The 19,200-nt window shown below is 35.0% G+C and overlaps 1 protein-coding gene across 1 annotated transcript in view; it reads right to left on the bottom strand.

The window, feature by feature from the left end:
* Positions 1 to 17,432, bottom strand: part of LOC126978227 (rho GTPase-activating protein Graf-like) — a 73,720-nt gene extending 56,288 nt beyond the window's left edge. Inside the window, exons 1-2 of the mRNA XM_050826990.1 lie at positions 16,977 to 17,432; positions 2,664 to 2,821 (exon numbers count right to left, since the gene is read on the bottom strand). Coding sequence (XP_050682947.1) covers positions 2,664 to 2,821; positions 16,977 to 17,136 — 318 coding nt within the window. The 5' untranslated portion in view covers positions 17,137 to 17,432. The remainder of the gene's footprint in view (positions 1 to 2,663; positions 2,822 to 16,976) is intronic.
* Positions 17,433 to 19,200: the final 1,768 nt, after the last annotated feature.

The following is a 19,200-nucleotide window of genomic DNA, read 5'->3' as shown; positions in this document are numbered from 1 at the left end:
ATTTTCCTACTATCAAAAAAAAAAGTCACAACATGTAGTAAGACTTAGAAAGTCATTTAATTTTATAGGAACCTTTACCACATCGCTTGTCACCAGAGTGTGGTCACGTGCGGGAAAGTGAAACCGGAAGGTCGGACGTGACTCTATGCCTCACACACACACACACATACACACGGAGCATGTCGAAACAGTTACTTAATAAGTGATACGTGAGCAGATTGCAGAAAAGGGAGCGCGTGCCAATCCTTAATAATAAGGTTTTACAAAATATAAAAACCAGGATAGGTGTGTGGGGGGTGCATTGACGAAATGAAGATATTGCTATAAACAAAATGAGAATAAAATGCTATATATGACCACAACTGATACTTTTATGAGAACTAGTGAGGACACGAGTGAGGACGAAAACAGTAAACCCAATTTGTTGGCGATAATATTAGGTAATCCAACATCAATTGTCGCTGTCTTCTTACGGCCGTTCCCAATATTCAGTCTTTCTCTTACTTGAGATAAAAATCGTTACTATCGTTGACTTTTCTGTCCCAATAAACATATCGACGGTAGCTCACCTTATCTGTACACGCTGTCTGTCAATGGGACGACGTATAGCTTACCAGCGATATAAGTTTGTATGGAAATTGCAATTCACGCGTCTCAATATAAGGCGATAAGAACGACTTATCGGGTATATTGGGACAGCTTCAGATTATTGACAGCTAATTACTGACAGTAAAAGGAAGTAATTTATCTCTATCTGTAGATAGTATATTGGGAACGGCCGCTAACCGCGCATTAGAGAGACTGCCTCTATTTAAGATACGGTTTCAATGTGGGACATATTCTGATAGCAAAAAGCCAGGATTTTCCATTTTCCTGGATTTTCCCCCACAAACTAGATGTATTAGTTTTAAGCGTAATAAAGTTTTATCCCTCAACACTTAGATAGGCTTGTAGAAATAAGTTTCTGAGTTTCTGTTCCTACATAAGATTTGATTGTAAATTGCTAGCTAATTAAAAACACAGAAATTTTAAATTTGAATTTTTTTTTGGGACATTTCACGGACTAGAAAAAAATAAGGACTCCGTGTCACCTTACATAACAGTGTAGCACCAAAACAAGCCGATTAACGTGTAGCATGTAGCATAACATAGCCCCACGCACACATTACTACAGGCCGATAGGCGGCCATTATGAGAATTATTGTCATCGTCTGTGACAGATCTGTTTGCGTCCCAATAAAATATTTTAAAAATGCCGTCGTGCGTTGTGAAAAAGTGTAAAAACGATACTATATAAGTATTTGTAGCCATATTTAAGGGACAAAACATTGTGTAACTAGTATCCCCCGTAACCGCACACACACTAGCATAACGGTGCTTCACTTGCTAATATCTTTTTTTACTCGTCCGTGGCACATGTTGGGACATGTCCGGATCATACATACTGACGTAAAATCATCAAGTGTGGCTCGCACTATTGTTCCTTGCGCCCGCACATTCATGTCCTATAGTGTTATTTCTGATGTCAGGCCACTTTCCCTGAAGTACAATGTTTCCAGGTCGTTAAGACAAGGGTTTACCAGTGGGAGGCTCCTTCGCACAGGTTGTCGGCTAGATTACGGGTACCACAACGGCGCCTATTTCTGCCGTGAAGCAGTAATGTGTAAACATTACTGTATATCAGTCTGAAGGGCGCCGTAGCTACTGAAATTACCGACCAAATGAGTCTTAAGGCGAAGAGTAAGCAGAAAACACGAAAACATGGTGTTTTTAGACAAGTTTTGTGGTGAAAGTATAGCATTTCGAGCTATGAACACAACTTAATCCTGTTACACATATCCTTAAGTCTTATTTGTAGGTTGCTAATGCTTGCTGTTGGTTACAGTTAACACTGCCGAGCCTTTTTGAACTATCACTTTTCTTTGAAGTTAAACAAGTTTTTTGGCATGGCGTGACGCTTTTTTTTGGTAGTTCTCTCAGAAAAGTTATTCTTATAGCTTGTACTTTTTTGTGTAGGTTCATTTATTCAGATTAGTAGTGAATAACGAGGATTGTAAGCATATGAACTGTTTTCCACGCAAGAATTTTAAAAGTTTTTGTTACATTGATGGCGGGCCGGAAGCCGTGAACTCATATAGCTCAAGGTCGCTGGCATTTAGTGTCGCCTTAACATCTTATGTCTCAAGGTGACAACCGCAATTGTAGTGCCTCTCAGAATTTTTGGGTTTTTCAATAATCCTGAGCGGCACTGCATTATAATGGGCAGGGCGTATTAGTTACCATCAGCTGAGCGTCCAGCTCGTCTTGTCCCTTATTTTCATTAAAAAAATGTACTGTAGGTTACCAAAACATGCCCACACAAAAAGGCATTTTTATGTCTAATTTAAGTCATAATTTCGGTCTGAGGGTAGTGATTTTACTGGGCAAATAAGACTTAACTTATGTCTCAAGGTGACGAGCGCAATTGTAGTGCCGCTCAGAAATTTCGGGTTTTTCAAGAATGCTGAGCGGCACTGCATTGTAATGGCGTATCAATTACCATCAGCTGAAAGTTCTGCTCGTCTCGTCCCTCATTTTCATAAAAAAAAAACTGAGCGTGAAATCTTATAACGAGGTATGCTCGTATTTAGTTCAGTAGAAGGTGTACATAAGGGCGGCGGTACCATGCGGTCGCGCTCGTCCTCGATGCTGCGGATGAGGGTCGCGAAGTGCTGCAGCGAGCGGCTGATGACGCGCTCGTCCTCCGTCATGGAGGCGCCGATGCTGGCGAACTCGAACTGCTCCATACTGCCCGCCAGAGCCAGCTGCGCCGCGCCCAGTCCTGCGGATACACACTGCCGTCAACGACACCGAACAACACACTTGGTACGAACATCTAACAAGGTAAATTGTTATGTTTTTAAAGTGATAACCCTTATTTCTGGGATTAATACACAAATACAATTTGAAAACAAAATTTTTTGAACGATGCGGGACTCGAATCCACGATTTCTCGCGTTCCGTGCCAGTGCTCTGCCAACTGAGCCAACCGTTCGAGTGACGTATCGTCATAAAATCTTGTATGCTTCGTTCAACTCTCAGGTTGTGGCTTCAGAAGTGAAAGTTATCACTTTAAAAACATAACAAATTGTTTAGATTAGCAAGAGCGACATCTCAAATCAATTTTCTAATATGCAAATATTGGGGTTGAGCAGTTTATCAACTGTAAATTAGATTCAGTAGATTAAGCGGGTTGCGTAGTAAAACTTTGTAAAAATAATAGTGCAAGAAATAAGAAAGACACTGGGATCACATATTATCATCAGTAAGTATTTAGTATTTTCTTTGATTAACGCGAGTGTAATTTGCTTGAGTGCATTTAAAAAAATGATGTGGTGTCGTGGGACACCAGGTAGGTACGAAGTTCCTTCGGTTAATGTAGAATGGACACAAATTGCAAAAAAAACTCGTTCTAATATCGCTATAATCGTTATCATATATTAATATAATAATATTGATAATATATACACTACTCGCTTGTGTATGCGACTGTCGCGCCTGCGCACGTCTCATTTAACGGTTTTATTCCACGCACTTTTTTCCACGGATTTTTTCTTACGGTTTTACTATCACATTTTTTTCAGTTCGGTCGCGCAGCAAAATCCCTATCCCCTCCAAGCCTGCCGTAAGGAACTTCGTTCCAATATTGATAATATATATACACTACTCGCTTGTGTATGCGACTGTCGCGCCTGCGCACGTCTCATTTAACGGTTTTATTCCACGCACTTTTTTCCACTGATTTTTTCTTACGGTTTTACTATCACATTTTTTTCAGTTCGGTCGCGCAGCAAAATCCCTATCCCCTCCAAGCCTGCCGTAAGGAACTTCGTGCCAATATTGATAATATATATACACTACTCGCTTGTGTATGCGACTGTCGCGCCTGCGCACGTCTCATTTAACGGTTTTATTCCACGCACTTTTTTCCACGGATTTTTTCTTACGGTTTTACTATCACATTTTTTTCAGTTCGGTCGCGCAGCAAAATCCCTATCCCCTACAAGCCTGCCGTAAGGGACTTCGTTCCAATAAAACACTTTTAAAGGATTAAAACGCGTGTAATTGAAACGGTTTTACATTAGATGTTTGCGTAAAAGTTACATTTTTATTTTAGTTGACCCGACGTTTCAAGGCCTTTCCAGATCTCGTTTTCAGAGACTTCTTGAGACCAGTAAAGTGTAATATTCAACTGCAAGATGTAGGTGTCTATAAACTGGACTGCGACTGTGGCCTGTCTTACATTGGGCAAACCAAACGTAATATCTTAAGCCGACTTAAAGAACACATTGCGGATATCAAACACAGACGTCACTCTAAGTCAGCTGTATGTGAACACATAACAGACCGTCCTAACCACTACATCCGATTCGACCAACCAAAAGTTTTGGTAAAAGCGAATAGATTTCTCCCAAGACTAAGAAATTAAAAAACACCCAAATTTAAATAGAGAAGATGGTCTAAAATTATCTAACACCTGGGATCCAATAATCTCTAAATTAAAACCCATAACTACACATACCAAAAAAGAAGACACTGTCAGTAAATTTTGCCAAAAACCATCTGTGTATAGCAAATACCACCTCCGAGGAAATAAATGGGGCTAAACTTCATAATGACAACTATGACAAATACTATCTTTGACTCATTTCATCTGCAGTCCCCCTGAAATCGAGATCTGGAAAGGTCTTGAAACGTCGGGTTAACTAAAATAAAAATGTAACTTTTACGCAAACATCTAATGTAAAACCGTTACAATTACACGCGTTTTAATCCTTTAAAAGTGTTTTATTTAATTCAGTAAGTATTTTGTATTTTATGTATTTTATTTTTTTAATAACACGAAGCGTATGTTACAAAATTTGAAAGATGTAATTGAGTGGCAAGATCCCAAAGGAACTGATAGTAGAGTAATAAATAAGGTATTGTTCTTATGTATTGCAGTATCCAGTGGGAGCAAAGCAGAGACCAATCCTTAATCTAAAGGGCCCTGTAGACGGTCAAATTTGTTTGTCGAATTTGTTTGTCAAACTTCATGTTTTCATCAAACAAAAGCGCATACGATCAAACCAATAGATCAAATAAATTTGCCCATATTTCAGTTTTCTCCTTGACGTTCGTGTGTTGTTATCATCTTCTGTCGTATATAACAATGAGTAATAATACAGATAAGGCGTTTTTGGCATTGACACTAGCACTATGTATGAAGAAAAAGAAAAAAGGTCGTCGATGGTCTAGAGAGTGGTTGAAATTACGGGATAAGTATACGTTGTGTTTATCCATATAATCTTTTGATTTTATTCTCCACAGCATCGGCATTTCGCGATATACGGAGATAAATTCCAAAAGAAATTCTTTTTCAGACATGTTGCCGTTATTGATTGTCGCAGTTGTGTTCTCCATGGTTGCAAGGCGATAACTGAGATATTATTTAACAAACACCGTTGCACACTATCAAACAGGTTTGCCAAACACCGTCAATCAAAATTTCCATCAAACAGGTCAAACATTTCCATTGTTTGACAAACACGTCAAACAAGCTCGCACACTTTCAAAAAATTTGACAAACACGTTTGTCAAACAATTTGACCGTTTACAGGGCCCTTAAGAGTAAAATGTTACTTCCAGCTATCAGTCATTTTTTTAAGATACCGAAGCCTGGTGCCAACGTATCGCGCAGCGAAGCAAAACTCTCTAAGAAAAAATGTGCAGTCGTAGATTGACAGATGAATGACTTGTTAAAAAACGGAGATAGCCGAAATCCACTACGTAAGCAACTGTTCACTTTCAAACTTAGTCGGATTATACTTCGTCGCCAATCGCCATCTACATTACCACTATTTCAAACTTATGTTAAATCACTGCATGTTTCATACTAAACTAAATTTCAATTTTTACTCAGGTACTCCCGCCTCTTATTACGTAGTATTTACATCCTCTTTGCATAATCTATATATATAAAAATGAATTTCTGTTCGTTAGTCTCGCTGAAACAGGAGAACGGCTGGACCGATTTGAAAAATTTAGGCCTTGAATTATTTGTGGAAGTCCAGAGAAGGTTTAAAAGGTGAATAAATAGGAAAATGCTCGGAATTAAATAAAAACAACAAATATGTTTTTCCTTTGATGTGTTCATACATAATTTCTATGAGAGAATTTATTGATGCACGGTTTGACAGTTCTGCTGTGAAACAATTTCATTACGACAGCAGGATGCATATTTTACGAAGAAATTCTTGATGTTATGATATATGATTGATAAAATTCATAAAAAAACATTATTTTATTTATTATATACAGAACAACGTCTGTCGGGTCAGCTAGTCTATATATATAAAAATGAATTGCTGTTCGTTAGTCTCGCTAAAACTCGAGAACGACTGGACCGATTGGACCGATTTAGCTGATTTGGTCTTGAATTATTTGTGGAAGTCCAGAGAAGGTTTAAAAGGTGAATAAATGTAAAAATGCTCGGAATTAAATAAAAACAACATTTTATTTATCCTTTGATGTGTCGTCCCCCGTCGCGGTCGTTCAGAAATTAAATTGAATGAATATTTTAAAATGAATAACTAATTTGAATTTTCATTTCTTTCCAACTTTCTTAGTAGGTAAAATATAAACTTAATTTTAGCTCAAATAAAATTTGAAAATGAAATTTTTATCAACGATAAATCTTAAGTTTTGTCATAAGAAATCAATATCATTTTTATAAGTACCTAATACGTGCTTAGTCATGTGTGTACGCGGACGAAGTCGCAGGTATCAGCTAGTACATAATAATATATTATTTGTAGCCGTGTCAGTATAGTCACGCTAAACATCACGTTTCTAACTTGTAATAATAAACATAAACAAACAATGACATAGCCAACGGTATAGTTAAACGACTATGTTTTAAGTCAATCTAAAATTTGGCTTTTGGGTGATTCAAAATCCAATAAAGAGTTTTGACTTTATAAAATTCAACAGGGAACTATGTAAAAAAAAATATTGAAGTAGGCGTTACTTTTCGGAAATCCATAATTATATAAATGATTTGAGTTTTCTTTACGATTAATTCCGCCGATATTTGTCTTTAAACAATTCGACACGTGTTTCGCCACTACACGAGGCATCCTCAGGACGTGTTGTCTCACCAAAATCTGGCACGCGACTCAAAGTCTCGTCGGGAGTCTGAAGAAAACTCAAATCATTTATATAGAGAACTATGTATCAAAATATTCTACTTATGATACAGTAACTTTTTATATTTGGGTTCACATAAACCATATCAAAGTCAAAGTCAAATAAACTTTATTCAAGTAGGCTTAAACGAAGCACTCTTAAATCGTCATTATAAATTTGTGATTTAAATTACTGAATCTACCATATATAGTTCAGAAAAAGTAGAATTTGTGAGAAGAGCATACAAGAAACTCAAAAGCCACTCTTTAAATCAAATAGAATACTTTATGGCTGTTATACAAAATAAATTAGTAATATATAATAATAACTAATATTCAAAGTTAAATAGCGTTTTAAATATGAGATACTAGTGGACCTAGTACATAATAAATAAAATAATGTTTTTATATGAATTTGACAATAATATAATATCATAAAATTAAAAATTACCTGCACATTATTAAATAAACTAAAAAATAAACATTATTAAATATGCACCCCGCTGTCGTAATGAAACTGTTTCACAGCAGAACTGTCAAACCGTGCGTCAATAAATTCTCTCATAGAAATTTTGTATGGACACATCAAAGGAAAAACAAATTTGTTGATTTTATTTTATTTAGCGGCATTTTCCTATTTATTCACCTTTTAAACCTTCTCTGGGCTTCCACAAATAATTCAAGACCAAAATTAGCCAAATCGGTCCAGCCGTTCTCGAGTTTTAGCGAGAGTAACGAACAGCAATTCATTTTTATATATATAGATTTTACAAAAAGTTAACTGTAAAAATATAGATTATACAGTGGACGCATCGACCTTGAACTTATTGTTCGTGTTAGGATACTTCGTGAACATGACGGACGTGATTACACATTACATTAATAAATCATATCGCATATAGGATAGAGCCGCTATAGTTATGTGTACCAAATATTAATGAGATCCCCAAGCCGGGAGGATGTACAATGGTTCAGTATCTATTTATATATTCAATCCAAACAGTTGGGAGTCAATAAAGATGTGAGCAGTTATAAATTATGCCGTTGTGCTCCTATCAGTAGAGGAATTCCCCAGGGATCAATTCTAGGACCTCTGCTCTTTAACTTGTATAGTACAGATATAATCATAAAAGTACAAAAGCTGTGATATTAACGCTGACGATTTACGTACAAATTATAATAATAAATATACTACTAAAACGTATTTTATAACACTACTTATATATATATTTATATTTAAAAAAGAGTTACGACAAAATCAACATATTATATTCATTCATTCCCTTTGACACACAAATTAATAACAATGGGAAGACTACAGCAATTGTCAACTCTGAGGCTGGGTTCCCATTATGCCGGACGGGTAGATTTACCGGCTGGGCAAAACTGCCGGAAGACCTAAGAGCTAAAGAATATATATGAAACTGTTCACATTATGCCAGATCCGGAAAAAATACGGAGTCCGGCATTTATACCAAGCGTATTGTCACTGCGAAGTGCCGGTAAAACCACCGGACCGGAGTAATGTGAACGAATTTGCGCCGGTATCTCTCCACCGCTCGCCCCGCCCGTTCTCCCGTCAAGTCATTCGGCTCGCTAAAAGTAGACGTGTAGCATTGACATTCAAGTAGAAACTTTTATTACGCTTGTCCAAGAGAGACCTGTTCAGTGGAATAAGACTGAAGAAGATCCGGGATCCGGTGTAATGTGAACATTCTGTCCGGTGTCCGGTTTCTGTCATATCTACAGGTCCGGCATAGTGGGAACAAGGCCTAAGTGTCGTGAAGGGCTGCTGAACACCAGTGTTGTGTTGGTCTGTACTAACACAACAATGTACTTAATCACGCACCGCAGTTCTTTTTAAATTTTATTTGCACAATTTTTGGTTTTTATCTGTTTTTTTTAAACGACTATGATGGTAATTGATACTACCTGCCCATTACATTGCAGTGCAGCTCAGGATTCTTGAAAAATCCATAAATTTTGAGCGGCACTACAATTGCGCTCGTCACCTTGAGACATAAGATGTTAATTCTCATTTGCTCAGTAATTTAACTAGCTACGGCGCCATTCAGACAGAAACAATAATGTTTACACATTTCTGCTTCACGACAGAAATAGGCGCTATTGTGGTAGCCATAATCTAGCCGGCACCCTGTGCAAAAGAGCCTCCCACTGGTATTTTATTTCTATTCTACATTTCTACGAAATTTACTCTTATTTAAATTTTAAGTTACACGATATAGTCACTTTCTAAGATACAACTCATATTTGGGCACTGAAAGCTGTACAAACAGATTTTCGTCAATTGGCCTACGGGTGATTTCAACAGACTAAAAAACTTTAACAAAAACAAGTTGCAAGAAATAAACCTAAAATATTGGTCACTTTCAATTACTTAATGAGGCCTTCAGTAAACTTAACCGTGCAGTAATGAGGATTATAAATGTCACCCTTAAATTACGTGGACCTGTTTATTTATAGATATAATAATAATAATATTGACACACTTTTTACACAAATTATCTTGCCCCAAGTTAAGCATATATAGCCTGTGTTATGGGTTAGGGGGCGTCCATAAATTACGTGAGGTGTTTTTTTTAATTTTCTATCCCTCCCTCCCCCCCTGGTGAGATGTCGTGAGATTTTATTCAACCCCCTCCCCCATCCCCCAATCTCATGTGACATTTTCCAAAATGTGGGGTTTTTACGTAAACGCGTTGGATTGTTATTGTAAAAAAAAAAAATGTTTCGTGCTTTTATTTACGACTAGTTGCCAATATTGCTGCGAGTTATAAGTGTAATAAAAATAAAACAATAGAATACTTAAATCGTAACTACTGTGATTAAAAAAAGAATATCTATTCTAATTCAGTCCATGGAGAATCATGCGCGGTCTCAAGAGAGACTATAATTGGAACCAAAATGTCTAAACCAAAATTGCGTGGTATTTGCCGAGACCCCCCCCCCTCTCTCCAACGTAAGATTAGATGCGATTTGACTCGACCCCCTCCCCCCCTTAAATATCTCACGTAATATATGGACGCCCCCTTACAAGACAATGACATATTTAACACAATAATATACTTACTTCAACGTACATAAATACATTTAAACATCCATGACTCGGAAACAAACATCTATATTCATCATATAAATGCTTGCACCTACCGGGATTCGAACCCGGGACCTCTAGCTTAGTAGGTAGGATCGCTAACCACTCGGCTGTACAGATATGTAAATTAATAATTGTTAATAAAAAAATCTATGCATGCATTCTGTATTTTTAAAAATGAATAGCATAATTTATATAAGGCAGACCCAACAGACGTTGATCTGTACTGTATAATAAAGAAAATACTTTTCTTCATGAATTTGTCTATAATATTTCACAACATCAAGAATTATTTCGTAAGATAATATGCTCCCCGTTGTTATAATGAAATTGTTTCACAGCAGAACTGTCAAACCGTGCGTCAATAAATTCTCTCATAGAAAATATCTCCATAGAAAACAAATATTGGAAATAAATATAATCATAAGTCCCGAATCAAAATAAAAACTATCCTATCTCTCAATTTGGACTAAACTGCACTCCATGAATTAATCCCCATTAAAATCCGTTCATTAGTGTTGGTGTTCACTGGAAACAAACATCAGGACACTGTATATTATATATATATATATATATAGCTATAGCTGGCTGACTTAGCAAACGTTGTATTCACAATTAAATTAATAAAAAAAAATCAATAATTAAAGTTTTGGGGTATAAAAAATAGATGACGACCGATTCTCACACCTACCAAATTTAACGTACTACAATTATTGTATTATATTGCCATCTTGGAACCCTATAGCGGATTTATGGATGGAACAGAATAATATAAAAATCGTGATACAAAATTAGAGTAGACCATAGAAGGGCGAAAATTTGAAGTTGTATGTATTTTTCAATGCTGAATCATAATAAAATAAAAATAAAAAGAATTGTAAAAAAAATATATATATAGGGGTATGAAAAAAAGATGTTGGTCGATTCTCAGACTTACTCGATATGCACACAAAAATTCTGACAAACCGGTTATCCGTTTCAGAGGAGTTTGGCCACAAACACCGGGACACGAGATTTTTATATATTAGATTAAATACCTAAATCGGTTATTGTCCTAATCAACAAAACTGAAGATTATCTCCAGTTTTGATAACTAACTCCAGTTAAACTAAGCATGGTCTGTTATAAAGTCTCCGCAATGTAGAGTCTGCTAATTATTGTAATAAGTAAAATGTTTAACACAACAATGGTATTTTGCAATGTGCTCCACACAGCAATGCACTTTCATTTGTTTAGTTGTCATGCAACACACAGCATCCACTCAAGGTGCACAATGTATTGTTACTGATACGTCGTTACCTATAGAGAGAAGAAGAGGAAACATTTGTGTTTTTGTATGTATGTTTGTAAGGTTTTCACACACAAACTACTCGACCAATTTCAAAAATTCTTTCACCATTAGAAAAATTGCATCTTCACTGAGTGACACGGGCTACATTTTCAAAAAAATTGGGATCCCTAATAAAAATTCAAAAATATCACCCGGAGTGTGAAAAAATCTGTCATCGCGTCTTAAAACTATTGATGATAGAAAAAAAAATGTTCTACAGTATTATAGAACGTATCAAGAAAGTCCACGATACTGTTGATATGTCCAACTAACAGAGTTATGCCACTATAACTACTTTTTTACATTTTAAAAGTTCATATAAATGCCGACAATAAACAAACCATCATATTCATACCTCTTATCTCATTAAATGATATATTATTAAAGACTGTTTCAATACCTGTAAAATACTTTTTAAATTATTAAAATCGGACATTTAAAAGATATGACGAATTTAAAAATGTCTATCTAAAGGAAATAATAAAATAAGAACTAAGTGAAATAAAACTTTAATTTTAACAAAAATAAATCTACAGTCCGACTTAGTAGGCTTTCCACTACAACGAGATCGGAATCTAAGCGAGTTAAACCGCAGGGCATTGCTAGTAATTAAATAAATTTGTCAGTAAAATGTCAAGTCAGGACTTACTTTACATGGATATATCGGATCACACTATTGGAAAAACGGACAAGCTCAAGTCGGACTCAACCAACGAGAGTTCAAATGTACAAAAGTTACAAATGTATAGTATTCAGGTTTTTTCTATACTTGTAGAATAAGATGGAATTACTTGTCAAATTTTATAGTTCTAGAATCTAGATCAACGGAAAATACCCTTTAAATTTGGATTCCTTGATTGCCGAAATATAAGTTTTTTGCGGCCTGAACGGCCGTGTTTTTTTTTACGTTCACTTAGATTCACAGCTTCAGGAGACTATAGATGTATAGAATATCATTTTAATCTCAACTCGATACCTCGACGCGTTCCCGAGATAAAGGGTCTTGACAGACGGACAACAATGCTGTTCCTGTGTATGATCCAGCTCGAAGGACCATAAAGATGTACGGTTTTTGTATGATAATTTATTATAAACTTATAGAGTAAGATATATATATATATATATATATATATATATATATATATATATATATATATATATATATAATGAACTAAGAAGCAGATTTACCGTTTGCGATAGATCGCAAGGAGTGCTATATTGCAGCTACTGAATGTTAGAAATATATATCAAGTTTTATATGGAAATATGTGTTTCGCTGCGAATCGATGTCAGCATAAAACTTAAATTACTGATTGACTGAGTTGGCTCGTACAGGTATTCTAAAGAAGAGAGTCAACCGAATAATGAAAACATTAAGAACTCTAATGATGATCAGCAAAATAACTTTTTTTTAAGACAATAAGGCACGAGATTTTTTTTTTATGAAATAGGAGGACAAACGAGCGTACGGGTCACCGATGTTAAGTGATCACGGCCGCCCACATTCTCTTGCAACACCAGAGGAATCACAAGAGCGTTACCGGCCTTTAAGGAAGGTGTACGCGCTTTTTTGAAGGTATCCATGTCGTATCGTCCCGGAAAGCTCATCAAAACAAGGAAGCTCATTCCACAGCTTTGTAGTACGAGGGAGAAAGCTCCTTGAAAACCGCACTGTGGAGGACCGCCACACATCCAGATGGTGGGGATGATATCCTAACTTGTGGCGTGTTGTGCGAAGGTGGAATGGAACGAGATTAAGTGATTACAAACAATAATTCCAGGCCCAACAATTTTTTCCAAGTAATGTTGATTCTACTGTCAACATTGTTTTCATTATAAGATCAATGTTCTTAGGTGGACACATTCCTCTGTGTATACTGTATTCTATCAAGTCTCTTTCTATTTAAAGAAACTATTAGTGTTCTTTAGTAGGAGGCCTCACCACAGAGGGAGGCTCCTTTCCGAGAGGATGCCGGCAAGATTATGGGTACCATAATGGCACCTTTTTATGTCGTGAAGCAGTAATGTGTAAACATTATTGTATTTCAGTCTGAAGGGCGCAGTAGCTAGTTAAATTACTGGGTAAATGAGACTTAAGATCATTGTAATGCGCAAGGCATATCAATTACCATTAGCCAAACATCCTGCTCGTCTTGTCCCTTATTGTCATAAATTAAAATCATACTATGTTAACATGTCGGGGAAGATTTAAGACCACAATGATGAAGTAGGATGCACAGCTATATATTACGTAGTACACCATAATTAGAGTGGAGTCAGGTTGATTAAAGTGTGTGTGAAGGACCCGAGGATATTGTTATTATCAACACAATATGTTATCTGCATGATAGCTTATCTCAACATTACCAAATACATCTCAACATTACCAAATACATAGCATTCCTCATTTATTGCTTTAATTTACATCACAATAATAATTTCTACTCTTGTAACATGTCAATTATGACTCACATATCATAGTACATCCATATGTTATATACATCATAAAATAGAATTTACTATATAAAGATTATAATTGATTGACATGCAGAATTGTATATTTTTTTATATGAAAATAAGGGACAAGACGAGCAAGACGTTCAGCTGATGGTAATTGATACGCCCTGCCCATTACAATGCAGTGCCACTCAGGATTCTTGAAAAACCCCAAAAATTCTGAATGGCACTACAACTGCACTTGTCACCTTGAGAAATAAGATGTTCAGTATCATTTGCCCAGTAATTTCACTAGCTACGGCGCCCTTCAGACCGAAACACAGTAATGCTTACACATTACTGCTTCACGACAGAAATAGGCGCCATTGTGGTACCCATAATCTAGCCGGCATCCTGTGCAAAGGAGCCTCCCACTGGTAATACTTGTATAATATTGTCTAGCAAATATTACAATAATACTAAGGTTAAACTTTATAATACTAATTAAGTTAAATATGTACATATCAGAACATCACAATTGGTAGTTAATATTAGAAAGAAGAGAAAAAGAAAACCCCATTTGTTTCATCACTTTTCCACAACACTTCCCTTAAAGCCTTGCCTTGTATCGGAATACTGGGTCTTGAAATCTCGAGCAATTACCAATTTCGCAGTCATCTAAAGGGCAAAGCCAGCTTGGATTCAAAGAACCTGGGTGTCATAAATAGAGCATGGCAATACTTCAAGTCTTGCCACATATGGAGTATTGCTATGATCTATGGTCTGGCGCACCCCAGTATCAACTTGATCCATTTGAACGCTTGCAAGGCAGAGCAGCTCGAATTGTCAGGGACCCAGTGCTCTGTGAACGGCTGAAGCACTTAGTGTTGTGCAAAGGCATCGAGCCCTCACCACATGGCAATAAAAATTTATAATCACATCCCAAACGAAATTAAAAATAAAGAGAAGCCTTCTCTATTTAAAAGACATCTTAAAAATTTTTTAGTTTCAAAATGCTTCTACGATTTACCCGAATTTTTTAATAACAAGTGTGAGAATTAGTTACAATATAGTATAAGAACGTAAAAAATGTATATGACTTCTTTTTTTTTTATGTATAACGTTGCTGTGCCCTTGCAGGGCGTCACATATTGTCTACCCATTAATGTACCAACAATCCTACTGTAAAATGTGACTTGCAATAAAATATTTTGATTTGATTTGATTTGAAGAACTGTACACCAAACTTCTTCATCCTCAATATACTCTTTAATATTATAATAACCCCTTGCAATAAAAAAAGATTTTACATATTATGTATTAAATGTTTTGTCAGGCAATTCTGTTATGGTTCTGGGGAGTTTATTATAGAATCTAATAGAATTTCCTCACAATGACTTATTTAGCCTAAATGGTTCCAAAACTGGGTAATTTTATGTTATACAGTTCACACTTTTTTAATTTAATTTGTTATTTTTAAAGTGAGAACCCTCCTTTCTAGGATTAATTACACAAATTAAATTTAAAAACAAAATTTACTAAGGATGTGGGACTCGAACTAATGATTATAATTATGCATAGTTTTCTTAGTATAGATAATTGTAGTAGCTAACACACAAATGTACATGAAACAACATAAACATAACGTTATTTACTATTAAATATATGTCCAGTTTGTTTACTATAAGTATTATTTATCATATAAGTACCTATATTTAGTGAGTAGTATGCAGGATGTAACTGTGTGGGTGGACATTAGCAACCATGGCTTGTTTTGTGTGTGTTGGTGTCACTTATGGACAGTTACCAAATGCTCTGAGTCATGTCTTGCTATTAGGCTTCTATATTTGATAAGCAAGTGATATACATTTTATATAATTACTACATACACACATAACAGTCATAACATAAATATAATATAACACTTGATCGATTTTGAACACAATCAAATACCTAGTTTGTTTAAGTTTGCTAATTTCAAGTACACTCACCTAAATATCGCTGATCTAAGGACGATGAATACTATCCTTTCGTGATACAGTTTTTACTAGTACGAAACGCTAGTGTTAATCAGTTTAAAGACAGCCACTAAGTTACCTATACTAATGAAAGTTAACTTTGAATAATAAATAGTTATATTGCATTTAGTTAATTATATAGATTAAGAAGCTGTATAATGGTTGTTTTCATATTTTAATAAATTTTATTATTATTATTATTTCATATATTTCAGATAAAATTGTTTCGGTTTCACTAGCAAAATTACTACCTAGTAACAAATAAAATGAAATCTATTTTAAAATTATGCTTTCATTGTTTTAATTAATTTTGAATCATGGTAAAAATCTATTGGTAAGGGTAAAAAACTGGAGTTCAATATACGAGGTAAATGGAATAAATAAACTGAAATTTCTACAGAGTTTCCACAACAAGTTGAATAGTGGTTCACTTGTACAATCAACTTTCCAGTAGTGTCATTGAAGTTTAAGAGGTGAGGTCACTACAATGCACAGTCAGTGGTAGGCCACAGCTTGTTCACTGTTCTCACACAGATGGAGTGGTGTACACAATACAATGCAAAAGTTTCAATATACAATGACACACTTGAATGTGCACCAAGGTTACTTAAATACCACACTAAATGGAAGCAATGGCACAATAACATATAATAATATCAATGACTAGGCTTGTTCAAAGTTATTGTAAAATATTGGGATAGGCTTAGTTAAGCTGCATTAGTATAAAACTAGTATATTATAAATGTAATATTATGATATCATTATTGAATAATACTCTTTGATAAGACAAGTGATGGCCTCAACATTATGTTTGTTATGTAATTATTGAGAGTGAAACATATATACACAGGATATTGTAGACGATCGCTTACTTTTAGCAGCCTGCACGACATCCTTGACCTCTTTGATGAGCCGTTTGATCTGCTGACTGGTACGGTCTAGCTCCTTCTCGTGCCGTTGCAGATTCTCGCGGAAGTGAGGGCTGTCCGCCAGGCACTCAGTGAATTCCAGCGGTTGGAGACCAACGCCCATCCTTGCTGCACGGCTGCGCCCACCTTCCTTCTCCTAAATAGGCTCACTTTCACCTCAACCCAAACACCATCGCTGTAACATCACTCCCGAACCACTTTATTCTTAATTTCCAATATCTACACTTTTAAAACAATCCACACTCTACAGTAAAAATGATACAAATACTAAACACACTACACAGCTCTCGTTGTTTGATGTTTCTATCCAAATTCCAATTTGTCAATTTGAGACTTCCTAATTCCTATATTTCATTTTTATTTATGTAGGTAGTAGGTACAGACATGAGACAGCAGACTACAGAGTACATACCTACCGATCACCATAAGAATTGCACTGCCGTCATGTTACCACTATTGCTTGTCAACTTGTTGTTGACACTTTGTCAGATCAGATTTAAGTTTGAACTGCTCCGCTTGTTTTTGTCAAAGATAATTTAAGCACAGAGAAAATGATGAGAAAGGTCGCTTGTATGAAACGCGTACTTAATCTTGATACCAACATAATAACCTAGTGACGTATAGCAGAGCTGCCAAAATAGTAATAATGTAAGGGTTGTAATCAATCCATAATTTTTATCGATAAAACTATACTATATGTATATTCTTATATAACTATAATATATACACAGGGTGTCCCAAAGTTATGGGACATGAAGGGAAAGTACCTTAAATATCATAGATAGGGTATTTTACTGAAGGAAGACTTTGTGTTATTTTTAAAAGTTAGTAATTCTGCATTCAAAGATTTTTTAAAAATTACTTGCCTCGTCTGGGTATCCAGCCGACTAAACTGTAAAAAAAAACACTCCTACTTTTTATGATATGTAGATATGAGAAAGTAGTCAATTAAGTGGGTATTTTTTTTGTAAATTAATTAATTAAATGCTCAAAATGTGATCCCTCCTGTCTTACGCAAATCGCCGATCTTTTAATGAGTCCGCTGCCTTTTGATTTTCTTATCATTTTATGGTGATTACTATCGAGTATGATATGCCACAATTCTGTTTGTAACTCGCCCATATTCTCGTATCGCTTTTAAACTAAAAAAAAACTAGGCTCTAAAGTATTTTAATTATGAAGTGGGTACTTATGTACGATTAATCAATGTTATCTTTGGAATGATAATCTCTCTACTTTTCTAACGTCGTCGTCGGCATTTAATTACTTTTTTGAAATTTGACTCAAACATTTAACGTTGCTCCTTTCTTTTAAAATACTATGTTATTAGTTTTTAGCCATTCTTTCGATTGGCATCATAAAAGTAAAGGTGTTTTTTTTTAATTTAAGTTGGTTCGAGTTCCAGACGAGGCAAGTAAATTTTAGAAAATCTTTGAATATAGAATTACTAACTTTTAAAAATAACAAATAATACAAATATTAAAAAAATAACAAATAATACATTATACAAATATCTACGATATTTAAGGTACTTTCCCTTCATATCCCATAACTTTGGGACACCCTATATATATATTCTTATATCGACAGGTACATTAATATAAATGTGATCTAATTTTAAGGTTCCCTTTGTTAAGTTTAAGATGGACCTAAGCCAAGGCTTATTAGTTTAAACTAGGGATACGTTTTAGTTATCTCAAAGAAAAAAACAATTTACATAATTAATATATTTTTTAATACTTTTATTTTGCGTTGAGTAGTAGTTTTGGTTTTCGTTTCTCAGATGTTGCAACAAATGTTTTTGAAGTCGTAAACGTGGGTCCTGAATCTGTAAGTAAGACAGAATACATATTAACAGAAATTAGTTTACCCAAATTTTTTGCACATCATGTACAATATAATAAAAAGGATTTTAAAGGTTAATAAACTTATAAACTATTTTAAGATCAATAAACTTATTAAACAAAAATATAGATACCATAAAAATGAAATAAACAAATTTAATAATAATTAAAAATAAAATATCGACAATCGCTAAAAAAGCGTCAAGCACTACAGATAGATTATAATTTTTACTCTACATGAAGTAAATCAATACTCGTATAACTTTTAATCATTCTTTATTAGCTTATTATTTGTTCTTTAGTGCATACCTTTCTTTATCCAA

Source organism: Leptidea sinapis, chromosome 47 (genome assembly GCF_905404315.1).
Source record: "Leptidea sinapis chromosome 47, ilLepSina1.1, whole genome shotgun sequence".
Taxonomy (NCBI): domain Eukaryota; kingdom Metazoa; phylum Arthropoda; class Insecta; order Lepidoptera; family Pieridae; genus Leptidea; species Leptidea sinapis.
This window is presented reverse-complemented; position numbering and strand designations above follow the sequence as displayed.